This window comes from Giraffa tippelskirchi, chromosome 11 (genome assembly GCF_054371585.1).
Source record: "Giraffa tippelskirchi isolate mGirTip1 chromosome 11, T2T-mGirTip1v1.2.pri, whole genome shotgun sequence".
Lineage (NCBI taxonomy): Eukaryota > Metazoa > Chordata > Mammalia > Artiodactyla > Giraffidae > Giraffa > Giraffa tippelskirchi.
The window spans coordinates 10481787-10501897 of NC_137285.1; the positions used below are offsets into that span (position 1 = coordinate 10481787).

General features: G+C 36.6%; 1 protein-coding gene across 4 annotated transcripts in view; it reads right to left on the minus strand.

Moving 5' to 3' along the window:
* Positions 1–20111, minus strand: part of NAA25 (N-alpha-acetyltransferase 25, NatB auxiliary subunit) — a 62777-nt gene that overhangs the window by 27950 nt on the left and 14716 nt on the right. For all 4 annotated transcript variants that reach the window (XM_081546235.1, XM_081546233.1, XM_081546234.1 and 1 more), the window contains 8 exons: positions 15916–15990; positions 14694–14801; positions 14240–14318; positions 12829–12940; positions 12197–12286; positions 10987–11156; positions 7859–7971; positions 159–366 (listed from right to left, as the gene is read on the minus strand). In XM_081546235.1, coding sequence (XP_081402361.1) covers positions 159–366; positions 7859–7971; positions 10987–11156; positions 12197–12286; positions 12829–12940; positions 14240–14318; positions 14694–14801; positions 15916–15984 — 949 coding nt within the window. In that variant the 5' untranslated portion in view covers positions 15985–15990. The remainder of the gene's footprint in view (positions 1–158; positions 367–7858; positions 7972–10986; positions 11157–12196; positions 12287–12828; positions 12941–14239; positions 14319–14693; positions 14802–15915; positions 15991–20111) is intronic.

Here is a 20111-nt window from a genome sequence, read left to right on the forward strand (position 1 = left end):
TATTATTTGGATAGTGTTCACACTCAATAAAATATTTTTCTTGCCAAAAGCATTAAAACAGTGTGCTATGAGTAATTAGCCTCCAATTAAAGTAAGTAAAATTAATTCTAAGTCTTAGCAGAGCAGGGAACTACCGAACACTTTGAAAGGTTGCTCACCAAATTCCAGTCCATGCTGGTACCTTAACATCAGTTCTTTGACCACACTCAGTTTCTGGTTCTTATCCATCGTATGGTACAAGCCAAGTAACCTCGTCAGCTGCACCACACACAAATGTCGCTGCAGAGCTCTGATGTCGGCCGGCAGCGCCAGCTTATCCTCTGTTGGTGTTGACAAAGGAACCACTCCAAGTAACTGATTAATAAACTGCAAAGTTGAAAGAAAAAAAAGTACAGGTCTCAAAATAGAACTCATCTCTAGTAAGTCGCAATTAACAAATACCAAAATGGTCTAGAAAAAGACATCAAGGAGAAATATAAATTAAAACTCCATTTTCTATCTACGAAAATTGCCAACAAAACACTTCTAACAGCACACAGTGCTGGTGAAACTCCAATGAAACAGGCACATGTGACACGTTCACTGCTAGTCACAAGTATTACCTTAACACCATGCAGTATAAGCACTAAAAGATGAAAAGAACTGTGAACATGTTTCTTAAATTATAACACATTAACATAATATACAATGTAGCAATGAAAAAGTTTATTTAGGAAGACTGCAAAAAAGAACAATTACCCTAAAACAAACACACTATTATACTACAAATAAATTCTTAAAGGAAACATTATACACTGAAGGGAATGTCAATAGCCTTAAATTGTTTTTTTTGATTAAAGCTTTAATTTTGAGATAATTATAGATTTGCATGAAGTTGTAAGAAATAACAGATCCTGTGTACCCTTCACCCAGTTTTTCCAATGGTAAAATCTTTTTCACTATACCGTGTGACATGCAACATCTTAGTTCCCCGACCAGGTATCAAACCTGTGGTCCCTTGCAGTGGAATCAGAGTCCTAACCACTGGACTGCCAGGAAATTCCATCCCTATGGTGACATCTTTTATTAAAATCTTTTTAATTCTCTAAATATGGAAATATGGAATAAAATTTTAAAAACGTGAGTTCTACGACCAGTTCAGTTGCAATACTAGCAAAAGTGAGTTAGAAGACTTAACTGGAAGGGACCCCTACCTTGTGGTCAGGGTGTCTGTTTACACGTCACACATGCTTGGATGCTATACCTTGCAGCTGTCAGGATGTGAGAGAATGCTTGGGCAGCACAAGTCTGGGGTTCTAAAAGGTGTTTATGAAAGGGAAATGCAGCCAAGGGGTCACTATATTTTATGTCTTCCCTATATTTTATGATCCAAAATTAATACATTGTTTTAAAGAAAAAAAAGTTCCAACTACCCATTTATTAAACACAAGCTATTTTCACTCTCTTCCAAGATCCTATGAAGATGACAGTGAAGAACAAAAAAGGACTCACTCATATGGATCAAGAACATGTAAAATGTGAGGAGATGACAGCGAGTAAAAAGCATTAACAAGATTTCAAAAGATAAAAGGCACAAGGGCAGGTGGTATTAATAACCAATGTATGGGGTCAAGAACACTGGAATCCAGCAGTATGCGATGGGGAGGTCACCAATAAGCAGCAAGCCTCTTCTAGCTGCGGAGCCTTGGAAGACTCAGAAATTAAAGGCAGGAAGTATGTCTGAAAGCTAAAGTGCTGGTGGAAATTCAACAGGAGAATCTGCTAAATTTTAAAAAGTTAGACTCCTCCAAAGGTCACTGAGTGAATTCCTAAACCCAGTAGAAGTCAGAGTTTTCCTTCATCCCCAGGAGAAGCTGAACACAGACACTGTAGACTCAAGGGGTGACTGGAACAGATCTATTAACCTCACATTTCAGACAACCCCCTAAGAGGAGTTTTAAACGTTCATGGTTCTGTCAGACTGACAGGGGTGAAATGAACAAAAAACAAAAACATTAACTCCAAGAAAGAAAGTTGTGTAAAAAAGCTATAATATCCATATATAAAGTGGCTCAGCTGTGAATATTTAGTCATAAAAATATGAACGCAGAATAATGACTATATTATATTGAGGGGAAAGTACATTAAGAGAAGTAGGATGTTAGAAATGAAATTATTGCTTTCCACAGTAGGATCCCATGGACAGAGGAGCGTTGTGGGCTACAATCCACGGCATTGCAAAGAATCGGACATGACTTAGCAACTAAACACACACACACACACACACACACACACACACACACACACACAATAGGATACCAACAGATGAAGACTGTAACCATAAAAATAAAGAACTATATGAGCCTAAAATTTAGAAATACAGTGTTAAATAACAAAAGAAACAGTTAAAAGTAATTTGCCTGCACAGAGCCAAAACCAGGGCTGGAGAAGGCAAAGAGCTGCAATTGTTTTTCAAGATAAGCCTTGTAGTACCACTTGATTTCTTCAATTTTATACATGTAATTTTTAGATAGAAATAAAAATTACATTAAAATAAAATTCCTACTCATCATGCAGTTTCACATCTGTCATAACTTTGCTTCAATTTCTCTACAATTGTATGAATCTTAACTTTATTATGATCAGATAATCACATTTGTAACTAAAACTCTGTGGCATTAGTTTTCATGTTTTTGATTAAATGCCTACATAATTTTTATTGCCAGCTCTTCCATTCCTGTAAGCCATTTTATATTTCTTATGAACAATTTTATATATCTAGTTATGTTTATTATTAAGGCCTTCCAACAGGTTTTGTCATAAAACAATTATGTTCATTCTCTGTTCTAGTCTTTACAGTTTTTCTGCTATACAAAAAGCTTCTTTAAAAACTGGAACCATTTTATTGTTAACTTAAAATCCCAAGACAAAGTAAACAAAATATAAAAATGTCACCAGAGGTGACACACTTTGGGATAACTGAACTCTATGTACCATTCTTAGGGACCAATCCCATTCTAGAACGTGTCTCCTAATTCAGTGGGACAGCAGTTCTCAGTGTGAGCCTTACTTGGAGAGTCCACAATCCTCTTACAAACATACTGCTGAGCGGCAGAATATTTTAGCTACTGAAGTCATCCTACATTTAAAAAGTTGTGGCAGCAAAATTACCCCTCTCAATTAAAAAGTTTACACAGGACTACAAAACTCACTGCAAGAGCTTTCAACCCTTTGTCTCACTGAACAATGACCACCTCAACACTGCTAGTATTTCGCCATCTCTAGAGGGTTCCTCCCAGTAGATTATTACTACATGGGGTCACAGAGGTGACCTAAGATTTTCAAACATGTCAATAAAGTAGAGCTTCTGGTTCTAAAACTGTGCTAGCAAACCTATATGAATCTCAGCTGAATGCAAGGTAAGCACTCCTCTAATGCATTCCCATCATTTGATGCTTTAATTTACAAGATGGTAAGCACTATGAAGCATGGTCAATTGTTCCCTACTTTAGCACTCAGCAAATAACATGGGTGACACTTACTGAACGAATCTCTCTCTCCCACATGGTTCTATTTTCTGCTTTAATCCCTCCAGTAGCATGAAACTCACATGCTGCATTTTTAGAGAATTGTGACTATAAAAAAGATCTTTTTCTCACTGAGAGAAATTCTTAATTCCCTGCAACAACTTCTTGCTGGTCCCTGTTCTTATTCCTCTTCTACAGGAAAGCTTTTCAAATTAGGAGAAACAAAGTACTGTCAGCACCAGACCAAACGTCTCTCTTCCAATCAACCATTTCTCTCTCAAAGGCTTTCAAGTATAACCCAGAACCTTCTTTTCTGGATATGTTACAATTTATCTAGAAAACTTCTAAAGCTTAGTCTGAGCTTAACAGCACTCCAAGAATAACCCTTTCTAAACCAAAGTGAATGGTGGTAGTCGTTTCAGAATCCAACAGAGAACACTGGCTACTTGGCAGTTTGGGAAAGCACTGCTCCATCTGCCCTAGATGTGCAGCCTCAAGACTGCAGAGAGCTGAGTGCAGGTGGACTAAGGGTGTGGTCATGAGACGAACACTCTAGTCATCACCACTGCCCTCCCACTGAGCTTCACTCCTTCCACATGGGGTTGACAGAGGCTTTCTGGAAGAACAGATGGTGGGAGCCCTGGGACAGGAAGACTTCCAACCTCCACTAATTAAGAGCTTTTTATAAGTAAAGCTGACCAAAGGTCACAGACTTTCTTGACAGACACCAGTATTTCTTTATATAGAGCTCTATCCTACCTCGGGCACACTGTTCTTCCAACTGGTAGAATACTCCAACTGCCCGCTACCCAAGGATACTTGGGGCTAAATGCTTAAAAACCTTTAATATGCAAGAAGGTATGAAATTCTCATTAATGGGTGAACAATCTGATCCAACACACGTTGCTGTGGATGACGAGTCTAAAAATAAGGTTCGCCACTTCAGCGTGTAATTGATTTACATTGATTTAATCACACGAAAAAAATCCTGATAGATGACAATTAACTACAATATGGTACCCCGGCTTAGATTCCCGAAGAGATAAAGGACACTAATGGAAGAGCTACAGAAATACAAATAAAGTCTAAAGGCTAGTTAACAATAATGTATCTATCAGTTTCTTTGTTCTGACAAATGTACCACTGTAATTTAAGATGTTAACATTGGGGAAAGCTGGGTGAAGGGTATAGTGTAACTTTCTTTACTATATTTACAACTTTCCTATAAATGTAGTTATTCCAAAATTAAGGGGTTTTTTTCTTTAATTTTATTGAAGTATAGTTGCTACAATATTGTATTAGTCTCAGATATACAGAAAAGTGACTTAGCTATATTTTTTTTCAGATTCTTTTATATTATAGGTTTTTATAAGATATTGAACATAGCTTCCTGTGCTTTTTATTCATCTATTTTATATATAGTAGTGTGTGTATCTGTTAATCCCATATTCCTAATTTATCCCTTCCCCCCTTGTTCCCCTTTGGTAACCATAATTTTGCTTTCTACATCTGTGAGTCTGTTTCTGTTTTATAAATAAGTTAATTTGTATTATTTTTTAGATTCCACATGTAAGTGATATCATATATTTGTCTTTGACTTACTTCGTTTAGTATGATAATCTCTAGGTCCATCTATGCTGCAAATGGCAACATTTCATTATTTTTTATAGCTAACATCTCATTTCATGTGTGTGTATGTCTATCATGTATGTATGTATGTAAGGGCTTCCCTGATGGTACAGTAGTAAAGAATCCGCCTGCCAATGCAGGAGATGTGAGTTCCATCCCTGGGTTAGAAGATTCCCTGGAGAAGGAAATGGCAACCCACTCCAGTATTCCTTCCTGGGAAATCTCACAGACAGAGAAGGCTGGTGGGCTATAGTCCATAGGGGTGCAAAAGAGCTGACACAACTTAGCAACTAAACAACAATATACGTATATATGTGTGTGCAGATAAACATAGATATACACATGCCACATCTTCTTTATACAGTTATATGCTGATGAATACTTAGGTTGCCTTCTTGTCTTTACTACTATAAAACAGTGCTGCTATGAACACTGGGATGCATGTTATCTTTTCAAATTAGTTTTCATCTTTTCTGGCTATATGCCCAGGAGTAGGATTGCTGGATCACACAGTAGTTCTATTTTCAATTATTTAAGGAACTTCCATACTGTTTTCCACAGCAGCTGCACAAATTTACACTCCCACCAACAGTATACGAGGGTTCCTTTTTCTCCATACCCTATCTAGCATTTATTATTTGCAGATTTTTTTTTTTTTGCAGACTTTTTGTTAAAGGCCATTCTGACTGGTATGAGGTGATACTTCATTGTAGCTTTGATTTGCATTTCTCTAATAACTAGTGATGTTGTGTATCTTTTCACGTGCCTGTTGGCCAACTGCATATCTTCTTCAGAGAAATGTCTATTTGGGTCTTCAAGGTTTATTTTTTAAAAATCCCTAAGATTTGAGTTTCAGACTGCTTCAGCAAGAATAAATCATGATTTGACAAAATCAGCAATTAACTGTTTCAGTTTTTAAAAAATCAGAGACAAGACATTAAAAGGGAAGTCCACTGGATTTCATCAAACTTGAAAATTTTACTCTGGGAATTCCCTGGTGGTCCAGTGGCTAGGACTCAGTGCTTTCACTGCTGAGGTTTGACCCCCAGACAGAGAGCTAAGATCCTGCAAGTTCCATGACACGGGCAAAAACACAACTTTGCTCTGCAAAAGATCCCGTTAAAAGGATAAAAAGACAAGCTATAGTGTGGGAGAAAATATTTGAAACCACATATCTGATAAAGGACTTATATCCAGAATATCTAAAGAATTCTCAAAACTCAACAGTAAAAATCCCTGGTGGCTCAGACAGTAAAGCGTCTGCCTACAATGCAGGAGACCCAGGTTCGACCCCTGGGTCGGGAAGATCCCCTGGAGAAGGAAATGGCAACCCACTCCAGTACTCCTGCCTGGAAAATCCCATGGACGGGGGAGCCTAGTAGGCTACAGTCCATGGGGTCACAAAGAGTCAGGCACGACTGAGTGAGTTCAACAGTAAAAAAAAAAAAAAACCAATTAGAAAATGAGCAAAAGATAATAACAGACATTTCACTGAGGAGAAAATACAGATGGCAAATCAGCACATGAAAAAATGTTTAAAAATATTAAGCATTAGGGAAATGCACATTAAAACCATAACGAAACATCACTATACATTTACTAGAATGGCAAAAATAAAAAACTGTGGTAACACCTAATGCTGATAAGGATGCAGAAAAACCAGATGACTCATACATAGCTAACAGGAATTTAAAAGACCTAGTCACTGTGGAAAAGTTTGGCCTTTTCTTTAAAAAGCTAAACATGCAACTACCATAAGACCCCACAGCTGAACTCCTGCTGAGGTTTGACCCCCAGACAGGGAGCAGAGAAATGAAGACTTAGGTTCACATAAAAAACCTGCATGCAAATGTTCACAGCAGCTCTATTTGTAATAGCTTAAAACCAGAGACACCCAGATGTTCTTCAACAAGTTAAAGAAACTTGTGGTACATCCATATCAAGGAATATTACTCAGAATAATACTGCTGTACCAGCAATGAACTTGGTACATGTAACAACACAGATGAAATCTGGGGAATTACGCTGAGTAAAGAAAGTTATACATAATACGTTTCCATTATATAACATTCTTAAAATGACAAAATTGTGGAAAGAGAAAACATTTTAGCAGTTGCTAAGGGAGAGGGACGGGTAAAGGAGGAGATAAAGGGAGGCGGCTGTGGGCAGAAAACGGTAGGCAGCACGTGGGGGGATGCTGGTGGCAGAACTACTATGCATCTTATCTACGTAGTGGCCACATGAATCCACATGCACTACACACTACACTAAATATATACACACAAACATACTACACATAGACACACAAATGAATGCACGTAAAACTGGTGAAATCTGAATAAGGTCAGTGGATTTTATCAATGCCAATTTCCTAATTATGGTATTACACTATAGTTATGCTAGATCTCACCATTAGGCAAAATGGGTGAAAGACATACAGATCTTTCTCTATTATTTCTCTTACAACTGCATTTTCTCTCTCTCTCTCTCCACACACACACACACACACCAATAGAATTCAATTACCTACCAGGGGCTTATTCTCATTAAGGCTCAGCTTTACAAGAAATTATGCCTTAAATCTGATAGCACCTAGACTACTTGGCTTGATAGAGCAATATCTTGATAATCTCATGTTCACTACTTTCAGCCATTTTAGAAAAGAAACATGAACTCTTAACCTAGTTACAATAAATACAGGTAATCAACAGAACGCTACTTACTTTTGTACACTGTGTAGCAGGCAAGAGGTCAACAAACACCTTGAGGTCTGTGAAACAACAAGGTTTATCCCCAAACTTTTTAAAATACTGGAACATTAATTCCTCTGGATCACCTAAGAGAGAGAAGGGTAAAATATCACTAAATAATTCATGGGCTAAAGAAATTTCTAATTTAAGTGATAAATCTGATTTGAGAAACATTTATTTCAATTAAATGAAAATTTTGCTTCAATGAGAATGAGGATGACAATGAGGGCCGGAAGATGGCTTGCTAGTTTAAAAATAAACAAATACTTGAAAAAGAAATTGAATCTTACCAGCTCAGTTATTACATTGAGGAAATGTGAAGTTTTTCATTCAACTGAAGTTTAAATAGTTAAAAAGTTTTCGTTAAAGTTTAAATACTTGAGTCTATATGCAAGCATTAAATAAACATGCTTTTCTCCAGTTCCTAAACTACTTAGCAAGTATTAAATAAATGTTAGCTGAATGAAAGATAATGTTTGTCAACAGGCACACCAACAGAAGAGAAAATCAATGGGAAGAGCCATGGGCCAATAACTCCAAAGCCACAATGTAAAATTTAAACCTGGATATGCAGAAAGCTACCAGCTCATATTATTTTTCTTCAAATTAAAAATAAAAATAATAAAAGTTCAATGCTCTCAAATTGAACTAGACTTAGGAAGCAGAGATTTTTAATAAATCTCTGTAACATTTCAGGTATCGGTTCCTTCTCTGTTCCTAATCAGATTCTCACAGGTCTCTGTGATCCAAAAGAGACTAAGAATTACTCACTGGTAAGAAAAAGAAAAAAAATTCTTCTGTGTGTGGAGATTAGACAAATCCAATTTGTAAGATTCAGGTGGGTGAGAGGGAAGAGGAAGATAGGGGATGAATATAATAGCAAGGCTATATATTGTCACCCTGCTTATTTAACTTATATGCAGAGTACATCATGAGAAACACTGGGCTGGAGGAAGCACAAGCTGGAATCAAGACTGCCGGGAGAAATATCAATAACCTCAGATATGCAGATGACACCACCCTTATGGCAGAAAGTGAAGAAGAACCAAAGAGCCTCTTGATGAAAGTGAAAGAGGAGAGTGAAAAAGTTGGCTTAAAGCTCAACATTCAGAAAACTAAGATCATGGCATCCGGTCCCATCACTTCATGGGAAATAGATGGGGAAACAGTGGAAACAGTGGCTGACTTTATTTTTCTGGGCTCCAAAATCACTGTAGATGGTGACTGCAGCAATGAAATTAAAAGACGCTTACTCCTTGGAAGGAAAGTTATGACCAATCTAGACAGCATATTAAAAAGCAGACATTACTTTGCCAACAAAGGTCCGTTTAGTCAAGGTTATGGTTTTTCCAGTGGTCATGTATGGATGTGAGAGTTGGACTATAAAGAAAGCTGAGCGCCGAAGAATTGATGCTTTTGAACTGTGGTGTTGGAGAAGACTCTTGAAAGTCCCTTCGACTGCAAGGAGATCCAGCCAGTCCATCCTAAAGGAGATCAGTCCCAGGTGTTCACTGGAAGGACTGATGTTGAAGCTGAAACTCCAATACTTTGGCCACCTGATGGGAAGAGCTGACTCATTGGAAAAGACCATGATGCTGGGAAAGATTGAGGGCAGGAGGAGAAGGGGACAATGGAGGATGAGATGGCTGGATGGCATCATAGACTTGATGGCCATGGGTTTGGGTGGACTCTGGGAGTTGGTGATGGACAGGGAGGCCTGGCGTGCTGCGGTTCATGGGGTCGCAAAGAGTTGGACACGACTGAGCGACTGAACTGAATAATAGCAAGTGTGAAAACAGATCCAAATAGTTTTCTTTCCAGCTTTGGAAAGAAAGCAAAAAAAATTTTTTTTTTTGGCTGCACCACGCAGCTTGTAAGATCCTACTTCCTCAACTTGGGATTGCACCCAGGCCCCCCTGCAGTGGAAGCACAGAGTCCTAACCACTGGCCCACCAGGGAAATCTGAAAAAACCAATTCTTTGAAATATATTTTAACAATATTTTGCTGAAAGTCACGTGAAAAATTTTCATTTGCAATTCGGAAATAAACACAAACTAAAGTGACTGAGGTAGACCTAAAGAAAGAAGTCAACATGGAATTCAAAACTGGCTGTGAATAGTCGACATACAGAATGACAGAGAGATAGCCAGTTCATTTTAGAATAAACTGTAGACAACAATAATTACATGATTATTAGAAGGGACAGAGATGTTCTAGGATAGGTTTTAGGTATTGAGAAGTACTCATCATCTGAGGACAACTGGTCCCTAAAAAAACCCTCTTAAAATTAATCAAGTTTTAATGAGAACCAAATTTCTATAATGATGAACGGGGTGTGGGGGGATGTTCTTTGGAGCTTTATCTTAAAAAAAAAATGAAACTGAAAATGTTTTTAAAGTTCACGATCCTAAACCTAACAAAATTTAGGGTATAATTAAAACTAAAGCTAATTCTAATTCTTAGTATGAGCTGATTTTGGCTGGGAATAGTGCTTTTTCCCAGTAAAACTGTGAACTAGTACAATATGACCACATTCACTTCTTGTGTAGTAAGCTCAACAAGAACAATTTTACAAAAAAACATCTAAGAGCTTCATCAAATTTCCTGAAGGTCTCTCTTAATGCTCTACTAACCAAATCATTCTTTTCTCCCATCTTGTCATTATTCTTATAAATTTTCTCCTCAACTGTTAACTACACTAACTTGACCAGAAGTTATTTTGTCAATGGTTTTGTGAGTGCTTAGAGCAGATTTTCAAGAAATCATTCACTCACTTCTTGAAATCCTGGAACTTTTACAGAACTGGCTATTTTACTTTGAAACTGATTTTTATATCATTGTTAGGTCAGCAAAAGAATGCCTGACAAAGACTCTGATGGCACACAGAGAAATGTTAAAGTTAAGCCAAGTTGCATGCGTGACTGAGGCCTAATTTTATTAGCGATCCATTCATTAGTAAGTCTTTTCAGGTTATGAAGACATTCACTTCGCAAAACACAACTTTATCACTGCAGGCCTCAGAAAACAGATACTGCCCTTGGGTACTGAGTGTGTCCCTATCCCTTCGCCATGGTTCCCAAATATTATTACAGCTTCTTACCCAGTTTGTACTCATCATTAAAACCTTGACGTCGTAAACGTCTAATCAGTTCCAGTTTAGCTAGATGTGGTCCTCGGAGATGGCGAGAATTTTTAGATTCTTCTGTTATCCGATCTTCTATAAACCTCACAGCTTCTTCTGCAGAATAATGTACTTCTCCTTCTAAAGAGCTGGGCATAAACACATGAAAAAGGTATTTTGTGCCTCTATTGTTTTGTGCCAAAACTTACTAGTCAAGCCAAACTGATTTCAAGAAACAAATTAAAAATAACAAAAAGTATCTGATAACAATAAAACAACACAAATGAGAATAAAAGCTAAGAGCATATTCTGACACTTAATATGACACATGATTCCTCCCAGTTCTGGCATCTGATTATTACAGAGACTAACCACCTCTACTGCTTTCTTAAAAAAAATTATTATTTATATATTTTGCACATATATTACCTAACTAAAAATATAAGTAAATTTTAGTGCTAAGAAAATGAGGCTGAGAAAAATTAGAGACTTAGTTAATATTATAAAGTAAGCATCAGTTCATGAATCCTATTTCTTTATTCACTTTTTTAAAAGATCCTATTTATGAATAATGTCTGTAATAGCCCCCAAAACAGGAATCAGCAACAATACAAGTACCCATCAAAAGGAGACAGATTAAATGAATTTCGTACATTTCTAAAATGGAGTTCTCTTAAGTTACTAAAAAGAATTAATCAAATCTGTGTTTACTATATATGGAAAGATGCCCAAGATACATTTAAGAGAGGGGAATACCAAGTTGTAAATCATTACATCTAATAGAATTGCATTTTTATGTTAAATAAGAATAGTTATGGTAGTATATGCATAATATAAACAAATTTGGAAGAAAAGACACCAAACCGTCTTTTTCAAATAAATCTGGAAGCTATCAAACTGTTATCAAGAGTAATTTCTGTGTCAATTACATCTCAATAAAACTGGAAAAAAAACCATCCTGGGATGATAGGATAACTAGGAACTAACATTTTTCACACCATACGTTTTTGTCCTAATTTAAGATATTTACAATGGACATGTATTTATTTTAAAATTTTAAAATGGAAAAAAAAATCTTTCTTTAAATGGGATACATTATTGAGACAGAGAATTCAATTAGGCTTATAAGGATATCTTTTTGCTACAACATATTAAAAAGTACTGTAATTCAGGAAAGAAGACAACTTACTGTTCACCTTCAGCAGGAGGAGTCCAGGCCTCTTCAATCAGTCGAAAGACAGAATCGAAATAAGTCAGATAGAACTGCCAGTCATCTGAGCTAAAATCAGATTGAATGGTGCACACAGGATTAAACCCAAGTTGTGACAAATCTGCCTGAGGAACCATGATACTCAACTTATTTTCTAAGTGATATTTTAGTCTTCATTAGGAGAAATCCAATCTTCCCTCTGGGTTTCTTCTACAGCCCTAAAAGGGCAGCAACTCCAAAGGTATTTTCAAGGTCAAACACTTCTAAGAAGCTATTCTTTCCTTCAATAAAATGACCAGGTCTAAAAAACTAATATTCTTTATAGAAAACCCGCCACATTAGTGCTTCCTAGGTGGGCTGGGGGGAGACAAATACTTAGTTTGACAAATTAATGAATTTTCAGCATTCATTCTGAATACTCAGCATCCTGGTGGCAAAAGTTTCACTATACCTCTTTATTGAAAGATGAAGGCTCATCAAAAACTTTTAAAAAAATATCCAGGACACACAACTAAAGGACTTCACTTTATGCCCAGAAATCTCAAAAGATATAGTCCAAAAAAATCAAAAAGCCCCACTCTACTCTCATAGTCCAAGAAGCATCTACTTACTTTTTCAGTAAGAGGCGCCGGGAAAGGGCGTTACACTCTGGCCACCTGCTCAGCTTCTTATACATAGCCATGCATTTATTTTCCCGACTCTGAATCTCACTTGTCAACTTCTCTACAATTAAAAGTAATAAAAGTTAATAAGCTGGTTTCATTTTCACTCAGAAATCAGAACAAAGTCCAAATACAAGAAGGAAACTGTCACATGTTCTTATTCACTCTTTCAGAAAATGGGACCACCATTAGACACAAACTTCTATCTCACGAAGGGTGTTTTCCTGAAAAGAAAAATAGTATATTTCTGACATAAACTTTTTAATCCTGTTTTCCTATAAAATAAAAGGATCCAGAACATATTGAGTTGAAGATCTAGTATGTGAGATACACATAAAATCCCAAGAGTATCTGAGGACTTGTATATTTAGACCATAGACTGACCATCCACACACTTTCAAAACATTGAATAAGCTTGGACTTGAACAAGATGAGAAAGGAGAGATGTTAGGAGGAAGATTAAAAGAAATGAATCAAACTCTTCCAACAGCTGGGAACAAAAAAACTAGGACTAAATATCTGACCAAATTATACCTGCCCTGTTCTTTCAAAACAGTTTAGCAGATTAAGCAGATTATGGACGCCAACAATTACATTATGAATTTTCTACAGAGAATTTAAATTTTAACTATCCATAGAACTACAACCTAACTGGATGAAAATAGAAAGTTGACTTGTACTCACCTGCAAGGAGGCTGAAGTTAGAAAGTAACATTAAAAATAAAAACAAAACTCTTCCTACATTTTATATAATTAAAATAATTAAAACTATCAGTTACCGTTACAGTTTTAGTAAAGGATATACATTACTTGTATGAAACGAAATCTTTTTCATGGCTGGACCTAATGAGAGTTATGAGGCCATAAAAGAAACTGGCCATAAAGGCACGAATAAAAAACAGAGTTGTCAAAACAATAACTGCATTCCCATGAACTTCTCCTAAGGAAATCAAAGATGTGTAAATATTTAGGAAACAAACTGTTTGTCATAAATGTCTAAAAATAGAGGAATAGTTAACACCATCTATGAAGTTCATACAAATAAATTTTCCAACAAAAAGGAAAAAAGTATTTTCACAACAACAGAAAAGAGCTCTAACTTCTTTAACATGTAAAGTGTCCTTGCAAATCAGTAAGAAGATTAACCAAAGTTTTAGAAATAGGGAAAGACTAAGGAAATGCAGCTCAGAGAAGAAGAAAATATTAATGTTTTTTAAACAAATGAAAAAGTAATTATGCTCCCTCATGGCTAAATAAACACCATTAAGGTATGTTTTATCTAACTGTAAAACAAAAAGTTTGATATAACAGTTTGATAATATAGATGGTTAAGTATATAAAGAAACAGGCCCTCAATTACCTCCTAATTTTCCTCTGATAACATCCAAGGCTTCCTGGTACTTTCCCAAACGTTCCAGGATCATATAATAAAGTTCAACCTTATAGAAAAAACAAACAAAAAGTGTAACCACTGAAACTTTTCAATAATAAAGAGATATGTCATTTATATATTTTTAAAAAGCTGTCTAATAGAAAAGAACACCATCTTCAAATAAGACGAAATTAACAGTGAGAATCAGGCAACAGTATCTCCTCTATCTGTGTATATCTCAACAGAGAACACTTGCTGGAAGCATGCAAGAAACAACAGCTCCTTCATTCACTACACCTAGGCTGGGGAATTCCACAGTTTCACATTTACACAAAACTCAAGAGTGAGGAACTAGTTCTCTAAAGAGAATAAAGCAACAATTTGCAATGTTGTAACAATATCAAAAACATGCAAATACAAAAGTGGGCTTTAAATTACTCACTTCAGCCTCTGCTTCTATCTTGTCCTCTTTCACCATTTTTTCTACCATTCTCTCAGCAAGGGGCAGAAACATCGTTTTTGAGAGGTTTTCATCCTGTGCTGATATAGACTGGAGGAGAAAAGATACATGTTTCATTCTAATTTCTTCCCTTTTTGCACTATTTATATTATCGGCATGCAGACTATTATTGTGACTCTGGCCCGTAATTAACAAACCACTATGTCAAATATCAGACCTAATTTGAATTTACCAAGAAGATACATTAGAGACTGTTTGCTTTACAAGAGATTTCTTTACTAAAGGTTTGTTATCTTACACATTCTTGAAACGGTTTCTACAATATGACCTGATTTTTAAATAGGTCATTCAAACATTTTTCTTGAAATATATTAAGAGGGGTTATGTTTATACTGTTTATTATAGATAAACGGTTCCAAGCATTTGAAGAGAAAAGCCTTTGTGATGTCTTCTTGAGATGTTCACATATTATAAGGGAAATGCCAATTTCTTCTATTTATAGCACGGCTTACTTAACAGCGACAGTTGCCTCAGACTGATCATTAAAATCGCTATATGATATTAATCATTTTAACATTGCCAAAGATTCCGCTCTGAGCTCATTTGCCTCCTGTAAACAACCTTTCAGAGTAGTTATTATGCTTATTTTACAGATAAACTAAGGTTAAAAAGATGTCCCAACAGCTCAAGACGTGGGGTAAAGCCAGTATTTGAAAGCAGACCAGTCTGAGCCCAGAGCCTCTCTGTTCTAAACTGCTACATTTTAACACCTTCCTCCCCATCTTCTCATACACAGTATCTCATTTTGGTCCTCACAGTGGCTCTGGGAGATAAGCATCTCTATTCTGCAGAAGAGAAGACTGAGGCTCAGAAAGAAGTGATAAAACAAGGTCACCCAGTTCAATCATTTGTTCACTAACCAACAATATCAAACATTTCCAGGCTCATACTTGATCAAGCAACCTAGTAACAGATCTAAGATTAAGGGGAAATACACTCTGTATTACACACAAATAAACCAATGTATCAACTCATAAAGAATACCAAAACCCCCCAATTCAAAAAAATCAGCTGACAGTGTATCAAGTCCCTGTTTTACACATGCTGCAACATATTACCCAAGATGTTCAGAGGACACATTAAGGACAATTACTTACACAAAAATAAAAACAAATCTCAATCCCATTCTGAATGCCATACTCACTTGCATAATTAAGCTCATCACTGACCAAAAGTAGTAAGGGTTTTTGGGGACAATCTTATATAGAGCCATGCCAGCCTGAAAGACAGAGAGCCATAAATATTTTGTTTAGAAAATATCAGACAGAGAGCAGTTAATAATATGTGGCAAGAAGTTTCCAAGCAAAATAACCACGTTTACATATGCCAGTTACTGCAAGTGCCTAGTAACTTGATGGATATGCTCTATAGGCCACCAAGAGAGGAAATCAAAACGGCGAATTTTTACAAATCAGGAATGATATTTCACCTTTTAAATCACATTTTCTCAAATTGAAGCCCAGTGTTCCTAGAGAATACTGCATTCCAATATAGTTCTGGTAGACTACCAAGAAAAAAACAAATGTGGCTTATGACTATATATCAATAAACAAACTTCACTGAAGCCACTGCACTAATCAATTACAGTAAAATAAAAAAAATACAGCATATTTAAACATCAAAGTTAGACAAAATTACTCTGACATTATTCAAAATATAATTCTTAGGTTAGGAAAATACTCAAGTTCTTTCAAGACACCATTAATTAGAACTGAACCCTTTCATTGTATAATGTATAATACTCAAATACTTAAAAGCAGAAACATGGCATAAAGGAGCAAAAATCTATTCATGTAAAACTGAGAATCTGTCCATAATTGCTCAATTAGTAATCAATGCTAAGAACTCTGTCAGCTAATTATCACAGTTACTATTGAAAAAAATACATGGAGCCCCTATTACATTAAGTGGAAGAAAATGTCTATTCCTGCCAAGAATACAAAGACTGAATCCTGATCCCCAAGGCACTTAAAAGCTAGAGAAAGAGATAAGACAAATATTCAGACAACTAAAAATATTCTTGGCAATAAAAATAAACGTCCTATATGGGGAATTCCCTGGCAGTCCAGTGGTTAGGACTCAGCGCTTCACCATTGGGGGCCGGGTTTGATCCCTGGTCGGGGAACTAATAAGATCCCATAAGCCACCGAAAAAAACAATCACAAACAAAAAAAAATCCTATACAGAAACACCATGCTAGGCTGTTTCCAGGGGCTTGCCAGGTAGTTGAGTGGAAAAAGAATTCGCCTGCTATGCAGGAGACGCAGAAGACTTCACCCCTGAGTCAGGAAGATCCCCTGGAGGAGGAAATGGCACCCCACTCCAGTATTCTTGCCTAGGAAATCCCATGGACAGAGGAGCCTGGCAGGCTACAGTCCACGGGATTTTCTAAGAGCTGGACACGACTTGGTGACTAAACAACAACAGGGTGTTTCCAAGGAAAGCAAGATTAATAAGTTTGTTTATTCCTTTTTATTTTTTTAAGGAAAAGTAGGGAAGAGACTTCTCCAAAGTAGCAGTCTCTCAGATGGAACTTGAAGGTCAAACAGAATGTCTAAAAGCAAAGATGTGGGGGTAAAAATACATATAATCATTTGGAGTGAATGGATAAGTGAGTGAATCAATTCTTAGTAGAAGCAAAATGAATAACTAAACAAAAACATTAAAGAAAAGACATGCTGACAAGAACAAGTAGGACATCTAGCTGAAGCAAAAAATTAAGAGCAGCAGAAGGGAAAACGGCTAAGAGGTAGACAGAGGTACCTTTGTTATTAAGGCATTCAAAAAGGAGGCTATACAGAGTAAGATGGTGACATTGTATAAACCTATACTCTTCCAGGAAGAGTGTTTTAGCAGTACTGTGAAGAAAGAAAATAGAGAGAAAGAATAGGGGAGGTGATGAAGAACTAAACCAAGAGGTATATGAAACAGGGAATTCTCTGGCTGCCCAGTGGTCAGGACTCCATGCTCTTACTGCTGGGGGCATGGGATGATCCCTGGTCGGGAAATAAGATCCTACAAGCCCTGTGGCCCTCCCCCCCCACCCACAAAAAAGGAAACAGAGACCTCGAAAACACCTTGGAGGCAGAATCAAGATGATCTGGATAGTGAAACACCAAAAGGGAGGGGATATATGTGTATGTGGGGCTGATTCATTTTGCTGTACAGTAGACACTGACACAATATTGTAAAGCAACTAACTATATGTCAATTAAAAAAAAAAAAAGACTCTGGAGACAAAATGGACATAGAGGATAAGAAGGAGAGTCCAGGATGGCTTGAGGTCCCTGTTTCTAATACCAAACTGGAGAAATGAAGTGGAAAGCATTAAAAAAAATTTTTTTTGATAATTTGGGTAAAGAAAACATTTTATAATGAATGACATATGAAGCAAAAAGGAATATTAATATGAATTTCTAACATAAAAGAAAAATTTCATGCCCATACCCTACTGTCTTACAGATGCTAACATTCTGTTGCTACAGTGAATTTCCAACCACAGAGAAGCTGGAAAAATGTGGCCACAAATTGGTGACTTAGAGAATAGGAATGTCACTAACAGAAAAAGGCAAGTCTAGTCATCCATCATATGAGTAACTAGCAACTCTTTATCCAAGGTGGCTTCAAATATTACCTGCCGGAGATATCTGTGGGGCAGAAATCCTTAAACTTTCTGATTCCCTGGCTTCCCTCCCTCTTTATGCAAATTGCTCATTATTTAACAAATATTTATCATGCATATCTTATCCTAGGAACTGAGGATTCAGTACTGAACAAAAGCCCTCACTCTTATGAAACATAGCATGTAATTTATAAAATACCTATTACCCCAGACGGACATACCCATTTCAAAATAAGCATACGTATGAGCTAAGAACTGTGACTACCTTGAGCAGCAACAAAGGTAGAATAAGAACTAAGAAATTCTAAGACATTTAACACTAGAGGACTCCATTCTTCCAATACATTAGACTGCTGCTGCTGCTGCTAAGTCGCTTCAGTCATGTCTGACTCTGTGCGACCCCATAGACGGCAGCCCATCAGGCTCTGCCGTCCCTGGGATTCTCCAGGCAAGAACACTGGAGTGGGTTGCCATTTCCTTCTCCAGTGCATGAAAGGGAAAAGTGAAAGTGAAGTCGCTTAGTCGTGTGCGACTCTTAGCGACTCCATGGACTGTAGCCCACCAGGCTTCTCCGTCCATGGGATTTTCCAGGCAAGAGTACTGGAGTGGGGTGCCATTGCCTTCTCCGATACATTAGACTAAGACAGTGCAAAAGTAGGCTATGGTTAAAACACTGAGAAACTGTAACTACCAAGCCACGTCAAAGCAACAGTCTCCAAAAAGCAAACTGAAAAATTATACATATCTCTGGCAACAAGCAAACTGTACAAAAATAAAATCTGATCAAGTGGCAGATTATTTTTTCCTTTTCCCAAAATTTACCTAATATTGCCATTGCATGAACTTCTACTTTTTGTTATTTTATGTTTATATTTTATAAAATATATATTTCAAAAATGTATGTTGTGGGATCATAAAATTAACAAAAGCTTTTTTAAAAAAAAGAACGAACAGAAAGTAAGATGGAAAGTATCCACAGCCCTATATCCTGGCAATAGTTCAGTACATACCTCTAATAACACCCTTTATTAAGGAGAGGTGGGTGGGAGAGGAGTGGAAGAGCCATGTTACAACCTGCTGTCTTTAATCACTACTGGGAATATCTTTCTATGTGAACAAATAAAGACACACAGTACCATGGATGGGTGCAGGGAGTGAGAATGATGTGTTGTAGTTTTTCTACCATATACGTGAACTGTAATTTCTTTACCTGTGTCCATATTAATGTATATTTAATATGCTTTACTTAAAACATACTCCTAGAAGTAAAAATGATACTAAAGATTTATATGTGTATGTTAGTGTTACGAATTTTAAGAAATATACCCATTTTACAACAGAAGAAAAATTATAATTTCTGAATACTTTTCCTGAGAATATACTCCAACAGTAAATAAAAATGATAAAATTATCATTTTTATGATAAAAAAGAATTATATTTGGGCCCCCAAAAATTCTTCCAGTTTAAAAACTTGCCAAGGTGAATACAAAGATTGATTTTAAAGGATTTATCTTAAAACAGTATCTTCCACTTTCCCTGGTTCATCTAGTGTTAAACAGTTTCATATTTCAAGTGAAAGTGTTAGTCGCTAGGGTTGAGTCCGACTCTTTTGCGACCCCATGGACTATAGCCCACCAGGCTCCTCTGTCCATGGGATTCTCCAGGCAAGAATACTGGAGTGGGTTGCCATTTCCTTCTCCAGAGGATCTTCCTGACC